Source organism: Mobula hypostoma, chromosome 9 (assembly GCF_963921235.1).
Source record: "Mobula hypostoma chromosome 9, sMobHyp1.1, whole genome shotgun sequence".
NCBI classification, from domain to species: domain Eukaryota; kingdom Metazoa; phylum Chordata; class Chondrichthyes; order Myliobatiformes; family Myliobatidae; genus Mobula; species Mobula hypostoma.
The window spans coordinates 83,229,162-83,252,483 of NC_086105.1; the positions used below are offsets into that span (position 1 = coordinate 83,229,162).

General features: G+C 42.3%; 1 protein-coding gene across 17 annotated transcripts in view; it reads left to right on the forward strand.

Moving 5' to 3' along the window:
• The window catches only part of LOC134351817 (uncharacterized), a 57,537-nt gene that overhangs the window by 443 nt on the left and 33,772 nt on the right, over nt 1–23,322 (forward strand). For 3 of the 17 annotated variants that reach the window (XR_010019265.1, XR_010019267.1, XR_010019266.1), the window contains exons 1-2: nt 107–243; nt 9,223–9,286. Coding sequence is in view for 13 of the 17 variants with exons in the window: in XM_063058548.1 (XP_062914618.1) it covers nt 17,619–20,615 (2,997 nt within the window). In the remaining 4 variants the exon portion in view is untranslated. Of the gene's footprint in view, nt 1–106; nt 244–898; nt 1,761–9,222; nt 9,287–14,671; nt 22,384–23,322 lie in introns of those variants that run through there. The other 14 variants (XM_063058548.1, XM_063058543.1, XM_063058542.1 and 11 more) reach the window with 13 other exon arrangements.

The window sequence follows — 23,322 nt, forward strand, 5'->3', positions numbered from 1 at the left end:
AATGGTGTGCTTGCTCTCTGGCGTTGGATGGTGCACTTGCTGGGGCTCGGACATTGGGCGGTTGGTATGTGGGCTCCGGGATTCTGGGAGTGGCTGGGTGGTGCATGTCATCTGGGGTTCTGGCGTTGGATAGAGAGTGCGAATGTCCATCTGTGCTCAAAATCTATTGAAGAATTGAAACTGACGATGCAGGAGAAAAATTATTCGTGTGCCCAGAAGGGTGAGAGTGAACAAATGCTTCAGGTCAGTCTCTGTTATGTTTTGTTACTTGAACATGTAAAACTAATTGAGATAGAAGTAAGGAAGTGGGAATTATGTTTCTAATTTCATTTTTATTTTAAGCAAGTTACAACGTGATGGCATGATGAGATGTGCCATTGATGAGCTTTTACATATATCCCAAATGCATTATATAAATAAAGAATGATTAATCAAACAATATGTTTACAGTATTTCTCAAATATTACTGAAATATTAAATATACAACACTCCTCCCTGCTTAGCTATGAACTCCAACAAATTATAGAATGCATCTCAACTTTATATACAGTAGACATTAGTGTACTATATGATACAATTACTATATAGACATTCACAGCATTGAAAATCTTAAATTGTTCCATTCAGGCCTTCTTACTTTTGTGGGATACCTTTCCTGACAACTGCGGTCACTCTGCTTGGCAGGAAACATTTGTGGCTGTGAAACAGTCACAGGTTCTAGGACCTCCATGATGGTTGTAGGAGTTGACTGTGGGACTGCAGGAAGTTCTAACAGTGCTGGACACCTTTCTTCTGGACATGTTGGCATCCTAAGCAATGAATGGCAAGCTTCAATGGACAATGTAGATCCTTATGTGTGAGTACATTGTCTGACGTCACCATTTCTTTAACTTTTTAGATACCCACTTCACATTGCTTTGTTCAGTGCCATTTCCCAATCTGCAGTCATGAGTTCGAGGGTGGAGCACAACTCAGGAGATGGATACAAGAAAATTTCAAGGTCACTGAATATCCCTTGGGCTACAGTTAAGTGAATCATCAAGAATATGACACAGCTATAAATCTGCCCTGTGCAGGCCACCCTCAAAGACTGTGTCTGTGCAAGAAGACGAATGAGGGAGGTCACCAAGAGACATATGACAACGCTAGAGGAGTTACAAACTTCAGTAGCTGAGATGGGAGGGACTGCGCATACAACAACTGTTCCCCGGGTGCTTCACTAGTCGCAGCTTTATGGAAGAGTGGCAAAGAAAAAGCCACTTTTGAAAAAAGTTCACATGAAATCTCAGCCAGCGTTTGCCAGAAGACATGTGGAGGACTCTGAAGTCAGCTGGAACAAGGTTCTGTGGTCTGATGAAACCAAAATTTGGCCATCAAACTAAACACTTTGCTTGGCGTAAGCCAAACACCACATATCATCCAAAACACCCTGTTCCTACCAGGAAACATGGTAATGGCTGCATCACTGCAGCAGGCCTTGGAAAGTTTGTGAAAGTAGAGGGTAAAATGAACACAGCAAAATACTGTACAGCGAAATCCTAGAGGAAAATCTGGTGCAGTCTGCAAGAGCACTGTGACTTTGGAGAAGATTTATTTTTCAGCAAAACAATGACCCCAAGCATAAAGCCAAAGCAACAAAGTTAATGTCCTGGAGTGGCCAAGTCAGAGTCCAGACCTCAATTCAATTGAGAATTTGTGGCTGGACTTGAAAAGGGTTGTTCCCTCATAATCCCCATGCAATCTGACAAGAGCTTGAGCAGGTTTGTAAAGAAGAATGGGGGGAAAATTGGAAATGATTTCTGGTCCAGCAGATTACCTGGAGCATCATTGTGTCTACTTCAAGCCAAACAGCTTCAGTTCACAAAATGGCAGTCTCCATTCCTTCAACCCCATAGCAAGAACAAAGACAATTGGTCTGTCAGTTTCCACTGTCCTCGACCCATTTGACTTCAACGTTTTCTTTCACATTTTAATTCTTCCATGGGGCACAAACTTCCATGAGGGTAGGCAGAGGCTGGATGGGTGAAGGTGATAGCAGGTTGTTGTGGCTTGGTCCCCTGAATACCAGGCTCTTGGTACTGGGCAAGGCTGTTGGCAGAACTCTGTTTTCCCCTGGTTGCAGTATTTATGAACAGGGGCCACATTCTAGGCAGAAGGAGAGGACTTTCACAAAAGAGATATGAAGTCATTTCTTCAGAGAGCAGGAATTAGAGATTGAGTCCTTTGAGATCACAGTTATTGGAACCTGGAGCTGGAGCTGGAGGAACTCAGTGGATTAGGCAACATCTATAGAGGGTAATGGACAGTTGCCATTCCAGGTGAAAGGTCTTGACCCAAAACATCGACAATCCATTTCCCTCCATAAATGACATAGGAACATAGAAAACCAACAGCACAGTATAGGCCCTTTGGCCCACAAAGTTGTGCCGAACATGTCCCTGCCTGAGAAATTACTAGGCTTACCTATAGCCCTCTATTTTTCTAAGCTTCGTGTACCTATCCAAAAGTTTCTTAAAAGACCCTATTGTATCCACCTCCACCACCCTTGCCGGCAGCCCATTCCACGCACTCACCACTTTGTGAGTGAAAAAAACTTACCCCTGACCTCTCCTCTGTACCTACTCCCCAGCACCTTAAACCTGCGTCCTCTTGTGGCAACCATTTCAGCCCTGGGAAAAAGCCTCTGACTATCGACATGATCAATGCCTCTCATCATCATACACACCTCTATCAGGTCACCTGTCATCCTCCGTCGCTCCAAGGAGAAAAGGCCGAGTTCACTCGACCTATTCTCATAAGGCATGCTCCCCAATCCAGGCAACATCCTTGTAAATCTCCTCTGCGTTCTTTCTATGGCTTCCACATCCTTCCTGTAATGAGGTGACCAGAACTGAGCACAGTTCTCCAAGTGGAGTCTGACCAGGGTCCTATATAGCTGCAACATTACCTCTCGGCTCCTAAATTCAATTCCACGATTGATGAAGGCGAATACACCTTCTTAACCACAGAGTCAACCTGCACAGCTGCTTTGTGCATCCTATGGACTCGGACTCCAAGATCCCTCTGATCCTCCACACTGCCAAGAGTCTTATATTCTGCCATCATATTTGACCTATCAAAATGAACCACCTCACACTTATCTGGGTTGAACTCCATCTGCCACTTCTCAGCCTAGTTTTGCATCCTATCAATGTCGTGCTGTAACCTCTGACAGCCCTCCACACTATCCACAACACCCCTAACCTTTGTGTGATCAGCAAACTTACTAACCCATCCCTCCACTTCCTCATCCAGGTCATTTATAAAAATCACGAAGAGTAACTCAGACGCCTGAGTTCTTCCAGTTTCTTGTTTATTGTTTAATCATGGTCACAGTGCTTTCAGTGTTAATTTCCTATTCTATCTCTATATCCAGAAATGTATTAATCTTTGTTTGAGTGGACTAAGTTACTTGTAAGTTTTGATGAGACTTCCCCACATTCCAATACACTCTACAGAATCCAAGCCTAGCCTACTGAATCACTCCTTGGAATCAGTCTTGCAAAATCATTAAAATCTTCTCTAGCACACCAATCTCCTCTAAGAAATAATTTCCCTTGCTCAAGTCCAGAGCTCTGACACTAAATAAGGAATCAGGTAAGTCCGTAAAACATACCTAAAAGTATCCAAGAAGCAAAATTTTTGTTGTCCATTGTTAGTTGAATATATGGAAGATAACACCAGAAGGAATAAATTCATATAATTAGGCTCAAAGGTATGTTGAATAGATGATGTCAGGTTTGCTGTATTGTCACTTTATGTAATTTCTTATGATTCAAGATTGTTTAATAAGAAATAATTATTGTAAACAGTATCGATAAAAACAGATTCTAACTGATCATCCAAGTATCTGTCAAACCAATATTTGTTCAGGCCCACAGCAATGTGATTGATTCTTATCGACTTCAAAATTAACCACAGGGTTTGCACACCCTGCAACGTATTAAAATGAAATGAGATGCTATAACATAAAGTAGAGAACAATACAATGTCAGAGTCAATGTTTCATGAATAAGAAAGGATTGCTTCAGTTTTGTTTAATTATAACACATTAGAGTTCCACAGACTGTAATGGTTTACAATAAATTGGTTAGAAGACAATAATCCAAAGGAAAGGTTTAAATGAATGTGAATATTTCAGAGTGAAAACTTGGTTTGTTTAGAAATATCAAACAAAGTCATATAATTACTAAATTAATTCAAGATATTCAATGTTATATCTTGAATATTGGTGATCATTTGTAAATTGGAAGAAAATTAGCTCATATTTTGCAAAGAGGTTTCGACCTAAGTTAATGGATGGTAGTGTGATTTTTATTGATTCTGTTTACAATAATTATTTCTTATTAAACAATCTTAAATCATAAGAAATTACAAAGTGACAATACAGCGAACCTGACATCATATATTCAACCTACTTTTGAGCCTAATTATATTAATTTATTCCTTCTGGTGTTATATTCCATATATTCAACTAACAATAGACAACAAAGATTTTGCTTCTTGGATACTTTTAAGTATATCTTACGGATTATGGGCTGCTGATCATGAAAATCACCATGAAACTTCCCTATAGCAGCACTTTCTTTGGAATGGTCTGTATTTATTATTTCAGTTCATAATTAAAGTTAATTAAAATGTTGCCCACAATGTCAGCTGAAAAGTTCTATCTTGTCCAGTCATGCTTTGGGTTGCCAGCATGACCCACAACATTGGCACCTTTTTATTGATTCTTCAGTTTTAAACCTGAAACGAGAATGTCCACCCTTCAATGCCAATTGACTACACAGTACACATGAAAGAAAACTACAGAGATCTGGTAGTCTTTTTGAAACATAGCAACTACAACTGGAACATCTATGCTGATCTGAAACTAGTAGCATTGTTGCTAGGAGAGCAGCTCGGATTAACCAAGTCCTGTTGTTTTCTTTGTAAATGGAACAACCGTGCTAAAGACTTTCATTATGTTAAAAAGGATTTGGCATTCCATAAGCAATTGGGCAGAAAAGTGTGGCACATAAGCCACTTGTAGACTCAGCAAAGATATTTTTCCTGAACCTCAGGTTAAACTGGAGCTTAAGAAAAAAATTGTGAGAGCAATGAACAAGGAAGGTAAAGGATTTTGATATTTGAGAAAGATGTTTCCCAGAATAACTGATGGCATTAAAGAAGGCATTTTTGTTGGTCCATAAATCAAACAGGTCATCAATGACAGGCAATTCAAAGAACTTCTGGTGGGACCAGAGAAAATCACATGGAAGGCATTCAAGGATGTTGTTGAAAATTTTCTTGGCAACTACAGAGCACCAAACTATGTGCATCTGATTAACAACATGCTTCAAGCATACAAAACCATGAGGTGCAACACATCACTGCAGATTCATTTTCTGCACTCCCATTTAGACTTCCCTGCAAATCTTGGTACTGTCAGTGATGAGCATGATGAAGGGCTTACCAAGATGTTGCAGTCATGGAGAAATGGTATCAGAGCAACTGGAATCCATCAATGCTGGCCGATTATTGTTGGACACCTAAACGAGAAGCCTCAGACACTGAGTACAAACGAAAATAATCAACAAAACATTTTTAGCTTAGTTGAACTATTGCAAAGTGTCAGCACTGTGGTGCAATTAAACACACTATAGTCAATAAAAATTAATTTCTTGTTTCTCCAAATTCCTATGTTATACAAGTAGTCTGAAATTATATTTGTGTTCAGCCTCAAGCGGTCTGTCATAACCTCAAATAATTTCTGAGGAAGCAACACTTCTGGGGAAAAAAAATTTGCTGTCCAGCATAATCAGTATATTTTTTACTGACTCAACAGGCTGATGCTGTGATCAACTAAAACCAATCAATTTAGACATAAAAGCATGAAAAGTCTCAAGTTCATTCCCTGGTCTAAATTGTGTTCCAAAGGAAACAAGCAATAAGTCAAAAATGGTACATGTGTTTCTGCAAGCCTGATACGCCATTCATTACAAACATGGCTGATCTGATTTTGGCTTTAATTCCACTTTCTTACATGGTCTCAGTAAACCTCAATTCTTTTAAAATCTAAAATCTATCTTCCTTGGCTTTAAAAATGATTTGTAAATTCACAGCCCTCCAGAATAGGGTATGCGAAAGAGTCACCAACCGTTTTAGAGAAACAATTCCTCCATCTCAGACTTAAATGGATGATCATCATCCTGAGTCAATACCCATTAGTCCTAAAGTCCTTTGCCAGGGAGGTATCATCTTCGCATCTAACTTGCCAAGCACACCCCATTGAAATTTGAAAATTCCCCAAAAGAAAATCTGGTTCAAGTCTCATGCTGTTGAACATCCTTCCAAATATTTGAGTATTAGCACCTATCAAGGTAATTGATAGTGCTGGGTAGCCATGGTCCTTTAATCTGGAAGCAGTCAATATTGTCACAAGAGGAAGTAGCCATATTTGTGGGCAATACAAAGATGGGGGGACAGGTATTGTTCAGGAAGCAGGAAGTCTGTAGAAGGACTTAGATTATGAGAACGGATAAAGAAGTGGCAGATGGATTATAGTGTAGGGATGTGTGTGTTCATGCACTTTGGTAGAAGGAATAAAGGCATCGCCAATTTTTTAAATAGGGAGAAAAATCAGACATCAGAGGTGCAAAAGGATTTGGGAGTCTTCGTGTACGATTCTCTTCAGGTTAATGTATAGGTTCAGTCCGTGGTAAGGAAGGCAAATGCAATGTTATCATTCATTTCGAGAAGACGAGAATATAAAAGTAACATGTAATGCTGAGGCTTTATAAGGCATTAATCAGACTGCACTTGTGTGCAGTGTTAGTTCTCTTTATCTATAAAGGATGTACTGTCATTGGAGAGGGTTGAGAGGAGGGTCACAAGATTGGATTCTGGGAATGAAAGCATTAACATGCGAGGAGCATTTGATGGCTCTAGGCTTATACACACTGGAGTTTAGAAAGATGCCGGTGGGGGCGGGGGGGGGCACGGAATCTCATTGAAACCTATCAAATATCAAAAAACCTAGATAAGGTGGGCATGGCAAATGTGTTTCCTATAGTGGGAGAGTCCAGGACACACGTCAAAATAGAAGGAAGTCCATTTAGAACAGGGATGTAGAGGAATTTATTTAATGGGTACACTTAGCCAGAGGGTGGTGAATCAGTGGAATTCATTGCCACAGATGGCTGTGGAGGCCAAATCATTGGGTCTATTTAAAGCAGAGATTGATAGTTTTTTGATTAATCGGTGTATCAAAGGTTGCTGGAAGAAGGCAGGAGAATGAGGTTGAGAGGGATAATAAATCACCCATGATGGTGATGCAGACTCAGTGGTTCAAATGGCCTAACTGCTTCTATGTCTTATTTTCCTAAGGAAGCAGGGTGATGCCTTGAACACAATGATCGGCTTGCGTCGATGAATTTAAATCAGTAATATAAATTTGGACATTAGCAAAATATGACAAATGCTGGAAATCTAAGATGAAACCATTAGCAAAACAAGTGTATCACCGTGAAATTTCAGTTGTTTTCATGGTCTCATGGGCCACTTCATTAATGCACTTTAGTTTGTTATTTATGTGTGATTCATCTGTAGATTTCATCCTTCATAAGTTATCATGTGATATGTGTGTTATGTGTACTACTGTGCTTTGCACCCTGGTTCAAAGAACCGTCTCATTTCTATACACATTATATAGTTATATATGTTATATACATGTATAGAGTTAAATGACAATAAATTTGACTTGCAGTTGTGTCAGAAATTGATTAGATTAGTGTATTTATCTTCCCCTTATTATTAAATGCCTGCTAATATTTGGGGAGACATGATCTGCATGTATTGTGCTGTGCTGTGTAGTATAGTGCTGTGTATTTCCACAGTATGATTTTCCAAATTCAAATGTGCTGCTTTAGGAACATGTCATGTGGAGAACAGATGGTCACAACTTTAATTTGCATATACTTGGAGCATTTAGCACTCTTCTGTCTTTCTCTGATTTTCATAATTCATCCTTTCATTTTCCCTGTCAAATGTCACCATCCATCATTGTATCTTATAACACACCACCTACCCTTGTTCATTGCTAGAACTCCAATACTCCTTCAGCTGCCCTGACTTGGCACAGAAGCTAAACTTTCACATAACACTGCTTGTGTCTGTGTGTCAATCTTAGAAGCTGAGATCAGCTTGCTGCTAGTCATCTTTTTGATGTAATGCACTTAGCTATTGCTGCTGTTTCGATCTTGGTTTTATCTTCACTCTTTGGCAGTCTGTCACTAAGGAATTTATGTAACCCACAGGACAGTTGCCAGAAGTTTGTAAACACAATCCAAGGAAGTTAGGTTTCTACATCATTTCTAAAATGTACCTTTTACATAGGCTGCACATAATAAATACTTCAAATCTGAAAGGTTTCTATTCATTAGTAAATACAGAAAGGCAAGGATCTGTAAAGGCTATTCAGCCTATTAATGTATATCATTCTGAAAATCTGAGTTTTCTAATTATAGAAGTCGGCACAATTTAAAAATTTCCAGTGCTTTTGTCTGGCCTCTCTCCCCATCACTTTATTTGAAATATTTATTATGTAGTTTAAGAGGTTCTTATTAACCACAGTTGTAAATTTACTATGAACTGACTTAACATTCAAACCGCTGACCTTACTGTTTTATTATGAACTTACAATGCCATCTTACCAATTACATACAACAGGCCTCCTTCAACCATCCTAATAATTTATCACCCTTGATATTTCAGATCAAGGTTGACACGCCTTACAGTTTCATCTGCACTGCAGATAAAATTTTGTTGTAGTGTTTCAGAAATGAAGCATGGTAACTTTATGATACAGTGGATTCTGGTTATTCGAGTTAATTCAGGCAGCCGCTAATTTGGGAAACTCTTACAGAATAAATACTAATCAACAAAAAAGCTGGGATTCCCTTAGTTTATTTGGGACACCATGCAGCTTAATTGGGACAGGAGACTGTTGCCAAATAGTTTCTAACTAGCATCAGCTACGTTCACTGGTTCGGCTGTTAAACACTACAACGTGCTTAGAGCGAACAGTTTTTAAATAGTGCCATTTGCGTATGTTTGTGTTAAAAAAGTGATTTTTGTCACTGGTAGTTGTTGAAAATTGAGGAGTAAGGCAATTCTGAACTGTTTTGCTCACTGTGGTTTCAGGCTTTCAGATTTGGAGATGCCAGAAAGGGTCAGGAGTGAAAATGAAATGATTTCATTGCTTCAGGTAAGGAACTATGTAAAATTTGAAGCTGTTGACAATCACCTTGAATCTTACAATGAAAATGAAGGTTCAGAGGATGCAGTGATTGAAAGCATTGAATGAAGGCAGTCCATTATCTGTATGCATTAGATGTTTGCGCTGGTTTGGTTCATTTACAAAATACATGGCATTGTACACTGGATGAATTCCTACATCAATTAATGGTTGGTTTTCTGTTGTCATTAACGATGACAGGAGACTTGAGTGAGAGAACTTTTAAAGTGGAAAAGCCATTGCACTGGGGCATTTCCACTCTTTCAACTTTGAAAGTCTGGGTCCAGTAGTTCAAGTAGTTGTCACAACCTGGGATCTTCCTTGGTTGCAGTGGATGACCAAGGACTACATCTGTACTTTGTCATGCTCTTTGCTCTCCACGAAGTGTTGCAGAACCTCTTTGCCCCTTCTCCTGTCAGTAAAAATGGTTCTCAGGACTTACTAGCCAAACCACACATGAAGGCCAGGAGCTGGACTTCGTTGTCAGAGGCTATTTGAGACACACACCATTGGGAGCTTTTAGCAACATAGAAAACCCACAGCACAATACATGCCCTTCAGCCCACAAAGCTGTGCCAAACATGTCCTTACCTTAGAAATTACCCAGGGTTACCCATTGCCCTCTATTTTTCGAAGATCCATGTACCTGCCCAGGAGTCTCTTAAAAGACCCTATCATATCTGCCTCTACCACCATCGCCGGCAGCCCTTTACATGCACTCACCATTCTCTGTGTAAAAAAAACTTAACCCTGACATCTCCTCTGTACCTACTTCCAAGCGCCTTAAAACTGTGCCTTCTTGTATGAGCCATTTCAGCCCTGGGAAAAAGCCTCTGACTATCCACACGATCAATGCCTCTTATCATCTTATGCACCTCTATCAGGCCACCTCTCATCCTCTGTCGCTCCAAGGAGAAAAGGCTGAGTTCTCTGAATGTATTCTCATAAGGCATGATCCCCAGTCCAGACAACATCCTTTTAAATCTCCTCTGCACCACATCCCTCCTGTAGTGAGGTGACCAGAACTGAGCACATTACTCCAAGTGGGGTCTGACCAGGGTCCTATATAGCAGCCACATTACCTCTTGGCTCCTAAACTCAGTCCCACGATTGATGAAGGCAAATGCATCATATGCTTTCTTAACCACAGACTAAACCTGCACATCACCTTTGAGTGTCCTACGCACTCGGACCCCAAGATCCCTCTGATCCTCCACATTGCTGAGAGTCTTGCCATTAATACTATACTAGACAACGGGGTGACCCGTTGGAGCACCCTTTGAGAGAGGGTAGTGCAGTCTGCTTTGACCAGAATGAACATTAAATTTTCCTGACTGCTGTTGTTATCGCTTTGCTTTGGAAACTGAAGTAGAAAACCTCAGTTTATTAAAGAAGAACGACGCGTAGCAAAGCAAATATAACTGCTCCTCATTTAACGAAGAACAATTTTGATGGCATCATTTCTGGTTTATCTACCACCCTTGTGCCTCTTGTTGTCATTCTGGAGACGTGCAGCCCTTTCAGCCCCCGTCTCTTCAGTTCTTCTGCTGTTTGTTGTTTGTCTCTGATCCTGGAGATGTGCATGCCTCTCCTCCTCTGTCTCTTCTTCTTCTCATCATTTTTTTGTCCTGACTCTTTGATCCTGGAGTCGTGTGGCCCTGGCCTCATCAGATTCTTGTTCTCTCCCTGTCCTTGCCACTTCCTGACGACATTTGGCGTCATCTCTTGACCATAATGTCCACCTTCCCTTTCCATATGGCATAATTAGGCTGACCATTTTTTTTTACCCTAATGCTGGATAGAAGATACGAAGTACAAACACCAAAGGATGATGATTATTCTTGATAATGTGGTTGGCACTCTTCTAAATTGATGTGATATAGTCACCGCTGCCCTTTGACTGCAGCAAAGGGTTTTATGGGTGTCTCGAAGTACGTCATTACAATAAGATTTAATTATCTCTTATTGATGGGTGGCAGTTAGATCTTTCTCAATCCTGCACATGCTGATGGTGATTAGCAGAATGTGACCCCTTGAAATAGAGCTGCCCTGCTCTTTTGCTCCGGTAGGTGTCACTGCTGAGGCTGGCCATGCGCATGCGTCGGGCTGTCGCATCCCAATTTCCCAGGTGGCCGATCAGGTCTCGGGTGAAAGCCGGCCTGTTGATTTTTGGTGAATAAGCAGTTTTATATAAATATATAACCCTGAACTTTGCCTGCATTCTGTAAGCGGGGGCCCTCAACTCACAGGTAGAAGGGGCTATCCCCCACAGCTAGACATTTTCTCTAGCTCAACCCAAGGTCATCTAGAGACCCCAGCCTTGGAATCACACCTTCGTTACTTTTTTTTATTATTCGCGTTTCTTGGTTCTTATTTGTTCAGGGAGTAGATCGACTAAGATATATTCTGCAAATTTCAGTGATATACTAACAGATAAATACACATGGCTAAGGACAAAGTAAAATTCATTTCTTTTAATGTCAATGGGCTGTTAAATCCAATCAAATGAAGTAAAATTCTATCAAAAATGAAAAAGAACAAGCCCATGTAGTATATTTACAGGAAACTTACTTAAGTGATGATAAGCATGGAAAATTAAAGAGAATGGGCTTCACTAATTTGTTTTCCTCCTCATATAAATCAGGACATAGAAGAGGAGTTGCTATTCTCATCTCAAGCAAGCTGAATTTTGAAAAAGTATTTGAAATGGGAGATAAGGAGGGCAGATATATTCTGCTAAGGGAGAATACAGACGGAAATCCACTTAAATTATTAAATATATACGCACCCCCAGGAAGTGATATTAGTTTCTTCCAGAAAATTACTAATATTACGGTAACGGAAACAGAAGGTCTCTTGATATGTGGGGAAGACTTAAATTTACAATAACAACCAAAAGTTAGACTCTTCCAATAGAAAAACTTATGAAACAAAGTCCTTATATAAGAAAGTTAACACTCTTTTTGAAGATGTTGGTCTGATTAATATATGGAGGGATCTTTTCCCTGAGAGAAGGGATTACACTCATTATTCTGCCCCCCATATGCCAGAATAGACTATTTCATAGCATTTGGAAAAGATAAAGAAAAATTAAACACCTGTGGAATTGGGACAATAGATGTAAGTGACCATGCACCTATATATTTATCTGTTGATTTTGACCTACAACCAAAGAATACTATTTGGAAACTAAATTGAAGTCTACTCAATGCTTTCTATTTTAAGGAACAAATTAAGAAAAGAAATTGGTCTTTACTTAGAATTCAATGATAACGGAGAGGTTTCACCTCCCATTCTATGGGATACTATGTAGGCTGTCTTAAGAGGGAAAATTATAGCGATATCTTCATATAAGAAAAAAATAAGGAATAAAACATTCGAGGAATTACAAAATAAGCTGAAGGAACTAGAAAAAAACACAAATTGAGTTTGGCACGGGATACACTAGAGGAAATTTTAAAAATTAGGAATGAAATTAATAGTTTGGCTACTGAAGAAATTCGAAAAAAATTTAATATTTCTGAAACAGACACTATGAAAGTGGATCTAAATCAATGAAAATACTGGCGTGGAAACTGATAAAGAAGATAGCAGAAAATACAATTCATAGAATTAGGGATCCAAGAACAAAAGTGATTTTAAAAAAAAATAAGCTAAGTGAAACTCAAGAAGCTTTTGAAATATTTTGAAATGGAGAAGGTAACAGCATCTGTTAACCACAAGCTGAAATAATTTGATTCATACTGGGAAAAATGATTTAACTACATAACACCTCATAGGCCTGATTTTATTCTCACAAGTCAATGAATATGTTGTTTTAAAAAAAAGATCACTCCCTACTTTTTACATAGTTTTCTTCTTTTGATTGTTCTTTCTTTCTTCTCCTTTCTGTAAGTGGATACCTCAGATAAATATTATGTCAAGATTTGTGACAAATATGACTGTACATTTTCTGAAATACATCTTATGGAAAGTTTTGTTTGATGGACTTCAATAAAAAATAAATTATTAAAAAAAAGAAAAGAGCTTACGAAAGGTTCAAAAAGACTAGGTAATAATAGAGATCTAGAAGATTATAAGGCTAGTAGGAAGGAGCTTAAGAAAGAAATCAGGAGAGCCAGAAGGGGCCATGACAAGGCCTTGGCGGACAGGATCAAGGAAAACCCCAAGACATTCTACAAGTACGTGAAGAGCAAAAGGATAGGAGAGAATACCTGAGGGAATAGGACCAATCAAGTGTGACAGTGGAAAAGTGTGTATGGACTAGAGGAGATGGCAGAGGGACTTAATGAGTACTTTGCTTCAGTATTCACTACGGAAAACGATCTTGGCAATTGTAGGAATAAATTACAGCGGACTGAAAAGCTTGAGTATGTAGATATTAAGAAAGAGGATGTGCTGGAGCTTTTGGAAAGCATCAAGTTGGATAAGTCACTAGGACCGGACAAGATGTACCTCAGGGTACTGTGGGAGGCAAGGGAGGAGATCGCTGAGCATCTGGTAATGATCTTTGCATCATCAATGGTGACATGAGAGGTTCCGGGGGATTGGAGGGTTGCGGATGTTGTTCCCTTATTCAATAAAGGGAGTAGAGATAGCCCAGGAAATTATAGACCAGTGAGTTTTACTTCAGTGGTTAGTAAGTTGATGGAGAAGATCCTGAGAGGCAGGATTTATGAACATTACGAGAGGCATAATATGATTAGGAATAGTCAGCATGGCTTTGTCAAAGGCAAGTCATGTCTTACAAGCCTGATTGAACTTCTTGAGGATGTGACTAAAGGCATTGATGAAGATAGAGCAGTAGATGTAGTGTATGTGGATTTCTGTAAGGCATTTGACAAGGTACCCCATGCAAGGCTTATTGAGAAAGTAAGGAGGCATGGGATCCAAGGGGACATTGCTTTGTGGATCTAGAACTGGCTTGCCCGCAGAAGGCAAAAAGTGGTCGTAGACGGGTCATATTCTGCATGGAGGTCGGTGACCAGTGATGTGCCTCAGGGATCTGTTCTAGGACCCCTACTCTTTGTGATTTCTATAAGTTACCTGGATGAGGAAGTGGAGGGATGGGTTAGTAATTTTGCTGATGACACAAGGGTTAGGGGTGTTGTGGATAGTGTGGAGGGCTGTCAGAGGTTACGGCGGGTCATTGATAGAATGCAAAACTGGGCTGAGAAGTGGCAGATGGATTTCAACCGAGATAAGTGTGAGGTGGTTCATTTTGGTAGGTCAAATATGAAGGTAGAATATAGTATTAATGGTAAGACTCTTGACAGTGTGGAGGATCAGAGGGATCTTGGGGTCTGAGTTCATAGGACACTCATAGCTGCTGCGCAGGTTGACTCTGTGGTTAAGAAACTCTTTTGGCAGGAGCTGTGGAGCAGACCACATTGGAGGAGGAGTAGGAGAAGATGGCGGCGCAACGGCAGTGGGGCGGCCACTTGGTGGTGATGTCTGTTATCTGTCAAGTAGGGGACCGTGCACAATTCTGATTTGATGGAGATGGACGTGAGAGTACGGAGGAACATCTGGAAAACTTCTGAAATGTCCACTTCGCTGCCACTGCTACTGTGTTGTAACCGGAATCTCCGTAGCAGAAGGCCCCGAAATCCTCAGCTTTGCGCGTTTCAGCAGCCGGGGCAAGGTCAAAGGCACTCGGCAGAGGATGGCACGCGGGAGGCTGTATCAGAGAGGCTAGTCGGAAGCTCGAATTTTTCGGATGGATGGACTCAGTGTCGGCTGTGGTCGGCTGCTTCCAAGGCATCGGCAAGTTGACGGTGCCTGGAGGTTTATGTCAGGGCGTTTCTCCCTTTTGCCGCCTGCTATCGGAGACTCGGGAGTCGAACAACTCGGGGACTTTTGAGACTTTATTTACCATGCCCATGGTTTGTTCTTCATCAAATTATGGTATTGCTTTGCAGTGCTGTAACTATATGTTATAATTATGTGGTTCTGTCGGTGTTAGTCTTTGGTTTGTCCTGTTTTCTGTGATATCATTACGGAGAAACATTGTATCATTTCTTAATGCATGTATGCATTTCTAACTGACAATAAAAGAGGACTGGGTGTTCTCATAATCTAAGAAAGCATACAGTGCATTGGCCTTCATCAATCGTGATTGAGTTTAGGGCTGAGAGGTAATGTTGCTGCTATATGGGACCCTGGTCAGACCCCACTTGGAGTACTATGCTCAGTTCTGGTCACCTCACTACAGGAAGGATGTGGATACCATAGAAAGGGTGCAGAGGAGATTTACAAGTGGCCACACATTTTAATTCCATATCCCATTCCCATTCTGACATGTCTATCCACGACCTCCTCTACTGTAAAGATGAAGCCACACTCAGGTTGGAGGAACAACACCTTATATTCCGTCTGGGTAGCCTCCAACCTGATGGCATGAACATTGACTTCTCTAACTTCCGCTAATGCCCCACCTCCCCCTCGTACCCCATCCATTATTTATTTTTACACACACATTCTTTCTCTCACACTCCTTTTTCTCCCTCTGTCCCTCTGACTATACCCCTTGCCCATCCTCTAGGTTCCCACTCCCCCCCCTTGTCTTTCTCCCCGGGCCTCCTGTCCCATGATCCTCTCATATCCCCTTTACCAATCACCTGTCCAGCTCTTGGCTCCATCCCTTCCCCTCCTGTCTTCTCCTATCATTTTGGATCTCCCCCCTCCCCCTCCCACTTTCAAAGCTCTTACTAACTCTTCCTTCAGTTAGTCCTGACGAAGGGTCTCAGCCTGAAACGTCGACTGTACCTCTTCCGAGAGATGCTGCCTGGCCTGCTGCGTTCACCAGCAACTTTGATGTGTGATGCTTGAATTTCCAGCATCTGCAGAATTCCTGTTGTTTGAGATTTGTAAGGATGTTGCCTGGATTAGGGAGCATGCCTTATAAGAATAGGTTGAGTGAACCCGGCCTTTTCGACGGAGAATGAGAGGTGACCTGATAGAGGTGTATAAGATGATGAGAGACATTGATTGTGTGGATAGTCAGAGGCTTTTTCAGAGGGCTGAAATGGTTTGCACGAGAGGGCACAGTTTTAAGGTGCTTGGAAGTTGGTACAGAGGAGATGTCAGGGATAATTTTTTTACGCAGAGAATTTCAGCACATGGAATGGGCTGCCAGCAATAGTGGTGGAGGTGGATATGATACGATCTTTTAAGAGACTCCTGGACAGGTACGTGGAATTTAGAAAAATAGAGGGCTATGGGTAATTTTTCAAGTAAGGACATGTTTGGCACTACTTTGTGGGCCGAAGGGCCTTTATTGTGCTGTTTTCTATGTTTCTATGTTTAAATGCACATTAACTATTGTTACGAGAATACACATAAAATTAAGATGTTTGCTGGCCTGGGCTAGCATCAGTGGCATCAGCAGTTGGTCTGCCACCTGCCCTCAGGGGAAGGAGAGATAAGGAACAATGGAGCAGCGTCTGGAGATGTGTAATGAAGGGATGTGGGAGGGAGAGCTGTCTGGAGCGGCTCCCCCCTTTGAACCCTGAACTGTTTGAAGTGATGGACAGGCGATACCCCAGCAGGGGGATAAAAAGGGACAGGTTCGCTAAGACAGACACACACGCCACCCGAGGTAACGAGACCCTGGAAGCGGTGCGCTTCTCACGAGTGGGTGAGAAGTACCGGACAACGACAAGGGTGAAAAGGTACGATCAGCGGGAACCCGGTGTGTGTCCGCCCTTGCCTGGGTGCCGGGTTCACTGCAGAGGATCGACCGCATCTGGAGGAGGGGTCACAGTCGGTGACCTCAGGTGACATCCCCAAGGACCTGCCCAAAAGCTGTTTGTGAGCCATCTCGCTGGTCTGTGAGCCATCCCGCTGGTCTGTGAGTGAAGCAGTGTTCTGAATGATCAGTTGTTCCTATTCTGTCTCTCTTCCCCCACCTTGTCCATCGCCATGGCAACGATTACTGCGAACTGAACTACAAACTGGACTGAACTTTGAGTCATTTTGAAATTGGTCATTTACCCCTAGACAACGATAGAGCTTGATTGATGCTGTTATCTTAATTCTGTGCACATGTGTGGTTATCATTGTTGAATTGTTGCATTTATTATCCTTTCGATTACTGTGTTGCTTGTTTCTTTAATAAAACTTTCTTAGTTCTAGTACTCCAGACTCCAACTGAGTGATCCATTTCTGCTGGTTTGGCAACCCAGTTACGGGGTACGTAACATAAGTGGGGTTCTCGTCCGCGATTTTGAACGCTAAATTTGGGACGGAGTAAATTGATTGGGTTAAAATTCCTGAAAGAAAGAAAAGACAAACAGCAGAAATGGAGGTTGAGGAATTTATAAAGGCGCCAACCTTGGAGGCATTGGAGGATGCCAGGAAATCGGAATTGATAGCTGTGGCCAAACGGGTGAATCTTGCTAAGGTGAAGTTGACAATGAGGAGAGAGGAGATACACAGAGCTATTGTAGAGCACTATGTATCTAAAGGTGTGTTTCCCCAAGGTGAGCTGGGGGAGGTGTCTATTGAAAAACCTGCTGGAGACGCGGTACAGGTACAGCTTGAAAAACTGAGACTCGAGCACGAGTTCCGGGTACGGCAGTTAGAACACAAAGAGAGAGAGTTAGAAAGGCAGGAGAAAGAGAGAGAGTTAGAAAGGCAGGAGAAAGAGAGAGAGTTAGAAAGGCAGGAGAAAGAGAGAGAGTTAGAAAGGCAGGAGAAAGAGAGAGAGTTAGAAAGGCAGGAGAAAGAGAGAGAGTTAGAAAGGCGGGAGAAAGAGAGAGAGTTAGAAAGGCGGGAGAGAGAGAAAGAGTTAGAAAGGCGAGAGAGAGAGAAAGAGGTAGAAAGGCAAGAGAGAGAAAGACAGTTGGAGAGAGAGGAGAAACAGAGGGAAAGGGAATTTGAGCTGGAGAAGTTAAAGATAAGGGCCGAGCAGGGGCTCGTGCCGAACCAAGGTGGAGGGTTCCGGGCGACCCAGGAGGTTAGGCTGGTTCCCCCATTTGACGATACCGATGTGGATCAGTACTTTCTCCACTTCGAAAAAGTAGCTATAAGTCAGGAATGGCCGAGGGATAAGTGGGTTGTCTTACTTCAGAGTGTACTGAAAGGGAAGGCCCAACAAGCTTACTCCGCTTTATCCGCGGAAGATGCCCAGAAGTATGAGGTGGTGAAGGAGGCCATCCTCAGGATTTATGAGTTGGTCCCGGAGGCATACCGGCAGAGGTTCCGGAATGTGAGGAAGCAGTGGGACCGCACGTATTTGGAGTTTGCTCGCGAGATGCAAACATATTGTGAGCGTTGGTGCGCCTCGAAGGGGGTAGAGGGGGATTATGACAGACTGCTGCAACTGATTCTGATTGAGCAGTTTAAAGGTTGTGTCCCTGAGGGTATGAGACCCTACCTCGATGAGAAAGAGGCAGCCACGTTAGCCGCAACTGCTAAGTTAGCGGATGAGTATGCGTTGACGCATAAAATGAAGGTTGCCCCGAGTAAAGGCTACCAGAAGGGTAGTCAGGACGGTGGGGAGAGTCCACCGGAAAAGTCAGAAAGTAAGCCGGGGACTAGTGAAAAGGATAAGGTAGACCGGGAGCAGTCTGGTAGGAAGTCTCCTGGGGTCGTCTGTTATAATTGTGGGAAAGCCGGACACTTTGCGTCCAGGTGCTTTGCCCCAAGGAAGGAGACGGGGAAAGGAAAAGCGGAAATTTTGAATGGCTGTATTGAGCTGTTAAGCGAACCGCGAGGGAAGGACAGGTCTGAAAAAGTCCAGGAAGGGCGCGAGAGGTTTATCTCGGCCGGACTGGTGTCAGTGAAGGAGAGGTTAAAACCAGTTCCAGTGCGGATCTGGAGAGACACGGGAGCGTGTCAGTCACTAATACTGAAGAGTGTATTAGAGTTTAGCTCAGAGACCCAGACTGGGGAGGTAGAGGTCAAAGGTGTTGGGGAAGGGACAGAGTCAGTCCCTTTGCACCAGATACATTTACAGAGCAACCTGGTCTCTGGACTAGTCACGATCGGGGTGAGGTCCGAATTACCGATGAAAGACGTGGAAGTCTTGCTCGGTAATGACATCGCCGGAGGAATCGTGTTCCCAGTCGTGAGATTGACGGGTCAGCCTGCCAGCATGGAGGCCCCGCCCGCGATGGTGAATTTGGCTGAAACATTTCTGCCAACCTTGTATGAGACAGGGTGTAGTGAGATAAGAGGTAGTGAGGGAACTGGGACGGACGTAGCAGTAGCCAGGAAAGAATTTATGCAGACGCAGGAGCGAGACGAGGGGCTGATGGTTTTTGCCGAGACCGCTCTCTCTGACACAGCCTTGACAAGCTATTGTGCGGATGAGGAAGTGCTAAGGAAGAAAGGGAAATCAAGTACAGCATCCGCAGATGAGGAGTGGGAGGTGGTGCAAAAGAGTTATGGGGATGAGGTTTTTAACATGGCCCACGAGGTACCCCCCGGTGGACATTTTGCGGTGCTGGAGGAAACAGTTGGTGGAATCATGAAAGAGAGTTACCGGCTGCCCAGGGGGAAAAATGTTATTGATCATGACCGACGCGAACTGAGACGGTCACCGGCTTTTGATATGCTAACAAACCTAGTCGGTGTTAGCGTGGAAATCAATGAAGCTAGGGGCCCCTTGCTAAGAGGAAAAAACCATTTTGAAAAGATTAGGATGGGATCGGTCAGATGGGAGAAGGCTATTGTTTTGGCCAGGTCTACTGATAAGGTCTCTCCCTTAATCCCCGAAGGAGTAATTAAACGACTCGCACCCATGTGTTTGATTGTCCCGAGGAAATGCAAAGAACTGGGACGTTGGGCGATTGTGGTTACAATAGGGCAGCCAAGTGAACAACACCCATATTTTTTGAGTAATTCAGTGACTAAAGGGCTGATGAACACAGAGGTGTGTATTGGCAATTTAATACGGCTGTCTGAAGCCAGTTTGATAGTGAACCTTGAAAAAAATGAATTTGGCCACACGAGGGTCACCTACCTGGGAATTGTGGTGACACAGGGGCAGCTGGCAGCGATGCAAGCTACAGTGCAGGCTATCGCTGACCTCCCAACCCCGACAGACAAGAGGGCCCTCAGATGGCTTTTGGAGATGGTGGGGTACTGCAGGAAGTTTTGCAATAACTCTGCGGTCAATACCCGTCCCCCTCCTACTAAGCCCTTGCGAGAGAAAATTGAGTCGGAATGGGACGACCCTTGTTGTTGTGGTCCGGGACAAAACCAAATGAGAGGTTACATTGGTCGCAATTCATCAGTGTTTTTGGCCACTATGAAGTTTGCTGAGTTGGAGCCTGGTCTAAGGGATTATTAATAACACGTGTAAAAGGAACAGAAAATGTGATGACTGTCTGTCAAGGTGTTGACAGCTTCAAATTCTCTGTATTAGCTAAATAACTGTTAAAGATGTATATTGTGTATGTATCAGATAATGTAGTCATGTTTGTAATTTTTACCTCCCGGTAAAAATCCTTAAAGGGGGGAAGTGTTACGAGAATACACATAAAATTAAGATGTTTGCTGGCCTGGGCTAGCATCAGTGGCATCAGCAGTTGGTCTGCCACCTGCCCTCAGGGGAAGGAGAGATAAGGAACAATGGAGCAGCGTCTGGAGATGTGTAATGAAGGGATGTGGGAGGGAGAGATGTCTGGAGCGGCTCCCCCCTTTGAACCCTGAACTGTTTGAAGTGATGGACAGGCGATACCCCAGCAGGGGGATAAAAAGGGACAGGTTCGCTAAGACAGACACACACGCCACCCGAGGTAACGAGACCCTGGAAGCGGTGCGCTTCTCACGAGTGGGTGAGAAGTACCGGACAACGACAAGGGTGAAAAGGTACGATCAGCGGGAACCCGGTGTGTGTCCGCCCTTGCCTGGGTGCCGGGTTCACTGCAGAGGATCGACCGCATCTGGAGGAGGGGTCACAGTCGGTGACCTCAGGTGACATCCCCAAGGACCTGCCCAAAAGCTGTTTGTGAGCCATCTCGCTGGTCTGTGAGCCATCCCGCTGGTCTGTGAGTGAAGCAGTGTTCTGAATGATCAGTTGTTCCTATTCTGTCTCTCTTCCCCCACCTTGTCCATCGCCATGGCAACGATTACTGCGAACTGAACTACAAACTGGACTGAACTTTGAGTCATTTTGAAATTGGTCATTTACCCCTAGACAACGATAGAGCTTGATTGATGCTGTTATCTTAATTCTGTGCACATGTGTGGTTATCATTGTTGAATTGTTGCATTTATTATCCTTTCGATTACTGTGTTGCTTGTTTCTTTAATAAAACTTTCTTAGTTCTAGTACTCCAGACTCCAACTGAGTGATCCATTTCTGCTGGTTTGGCAACCCAGTTACGGGGTACGTAACACTATATATCCATTTAAGTTTGATCCTGATCATGATAAAACATTACAACACAGTGCAGTCCTTTGACCCACATTGTGCTGACAGTTTGACCAACTGTAAGATCAATATAAGCCTTCCTTCCAACATAGTGCTCCATTTTTCTATCATCTATGTGCCTATCTAACTCTCTTAAATGATACAAGTGTAAAGAGAGAGAGAGATCTGTCTAAGCAAGAACACAATCACATTTCAAACCAGAGAATATATTCTTACGGCTGTATAAGTCCTATATATTTAAGTATTACAGTTCAAATAGGAAATTAATTTTAATACTAATGACCTTGCAGATTACTGGTTAATATCTTTTTATGTGTTCATCTGAAATTAAAAGCTGCAAATACCAATTTCTTCATGACCACTTTAGTTTTCGTTCGTGATCTTTTTTGATTGTACATTCTTTCTTCAAACAAACTAGCAAAATTTTTTTTGGATTTATAGAATAGTGCAACAAAGAAGGCCATTCAGGCCTATCAGTCTGCAAGGGAATTCCTGTCCCATCATGTAGACAAGGTGCATTGAGATATGAATTGAGACAAAACTGGGAGAAATTGACAACAGAAGTCGTGCAATCATTTCTATGATCTCAGTCATTACTTAGAGCTATGGTACCACTATCGCTCTGCTCCTACTCCAATGTCCAGAAGAGAGTACTTTCTTAAAACCATGGTTTACTCATTCCTCTCCATCAACATCTATCACCTCATACAGTTGCAGGAAGAACCTCCTTAAACCTTTCTATTTCTCTCTGTCTGTTTGTGTGTCTGTCTCACTCTCCTTCAAACTGCCCTTTAAAACCTAATTAGTTGTCCTATTTAGGCACTGTACAGGAATAAAGCAAGTGTGGTCCCAAATGTGATGCTAGATGTGTCTCAGTGATTGGATTGTGATGAGAGGAATGCAGTTTTATATATATAAAATATTACAAGTGGATCTGTGATGATACTGTACTCTATCAGATGATTCATTTCCAAAGGAAAACAACATGATTAGCTGCAAATTAAAATCCTAAATTATTTTAAAGTATCTGTGTTCTGCCTCCCAAATTGTAATGGAATAATTTTCTTTTTTGACTGTGAGGGAACAGCTGTTTGTATATTTGGCATATCTCCATGTAACAGAAACTTATTCCAAATTCTCATAAGCTGAATGCCTATCACACAGTTTTGGCCACTGTTCTAGTAACTAATCCAAGCTTACTTTTTCATTAAGTGGTGGAAGGGAGTAGTATATGGGTGTTGAAAACAGCAGAGTGCAATTTAAAATTATTAGAAATCCTCTATATGATTATGTCTCATTTCTGTAATCTTTGCGAGAAGTATTCCAAACTTACCCAACAGAATTGCTGTATCACAATCACTGTATCCCACTTTTCTAATATGGAATGGTTTCCAGATTTTTGACCGGTCATGTGCTTGATAAACTTCCTTCAGCCCTTTTAGCACATAAAAACAAAACTATATGACCCTAAGATATAGAAGCAGAAGTAGGCTATTCAGCCCATGGAGTCTGCTCTGCCATTCAATCATGGGCTGATCCGATTCTTCCAGTCATCCCCATTCCCCTGCCATCTCCATGTACCGTTTGATGCCCTGGCAAATCAAGAACCTATCTCTCTCTG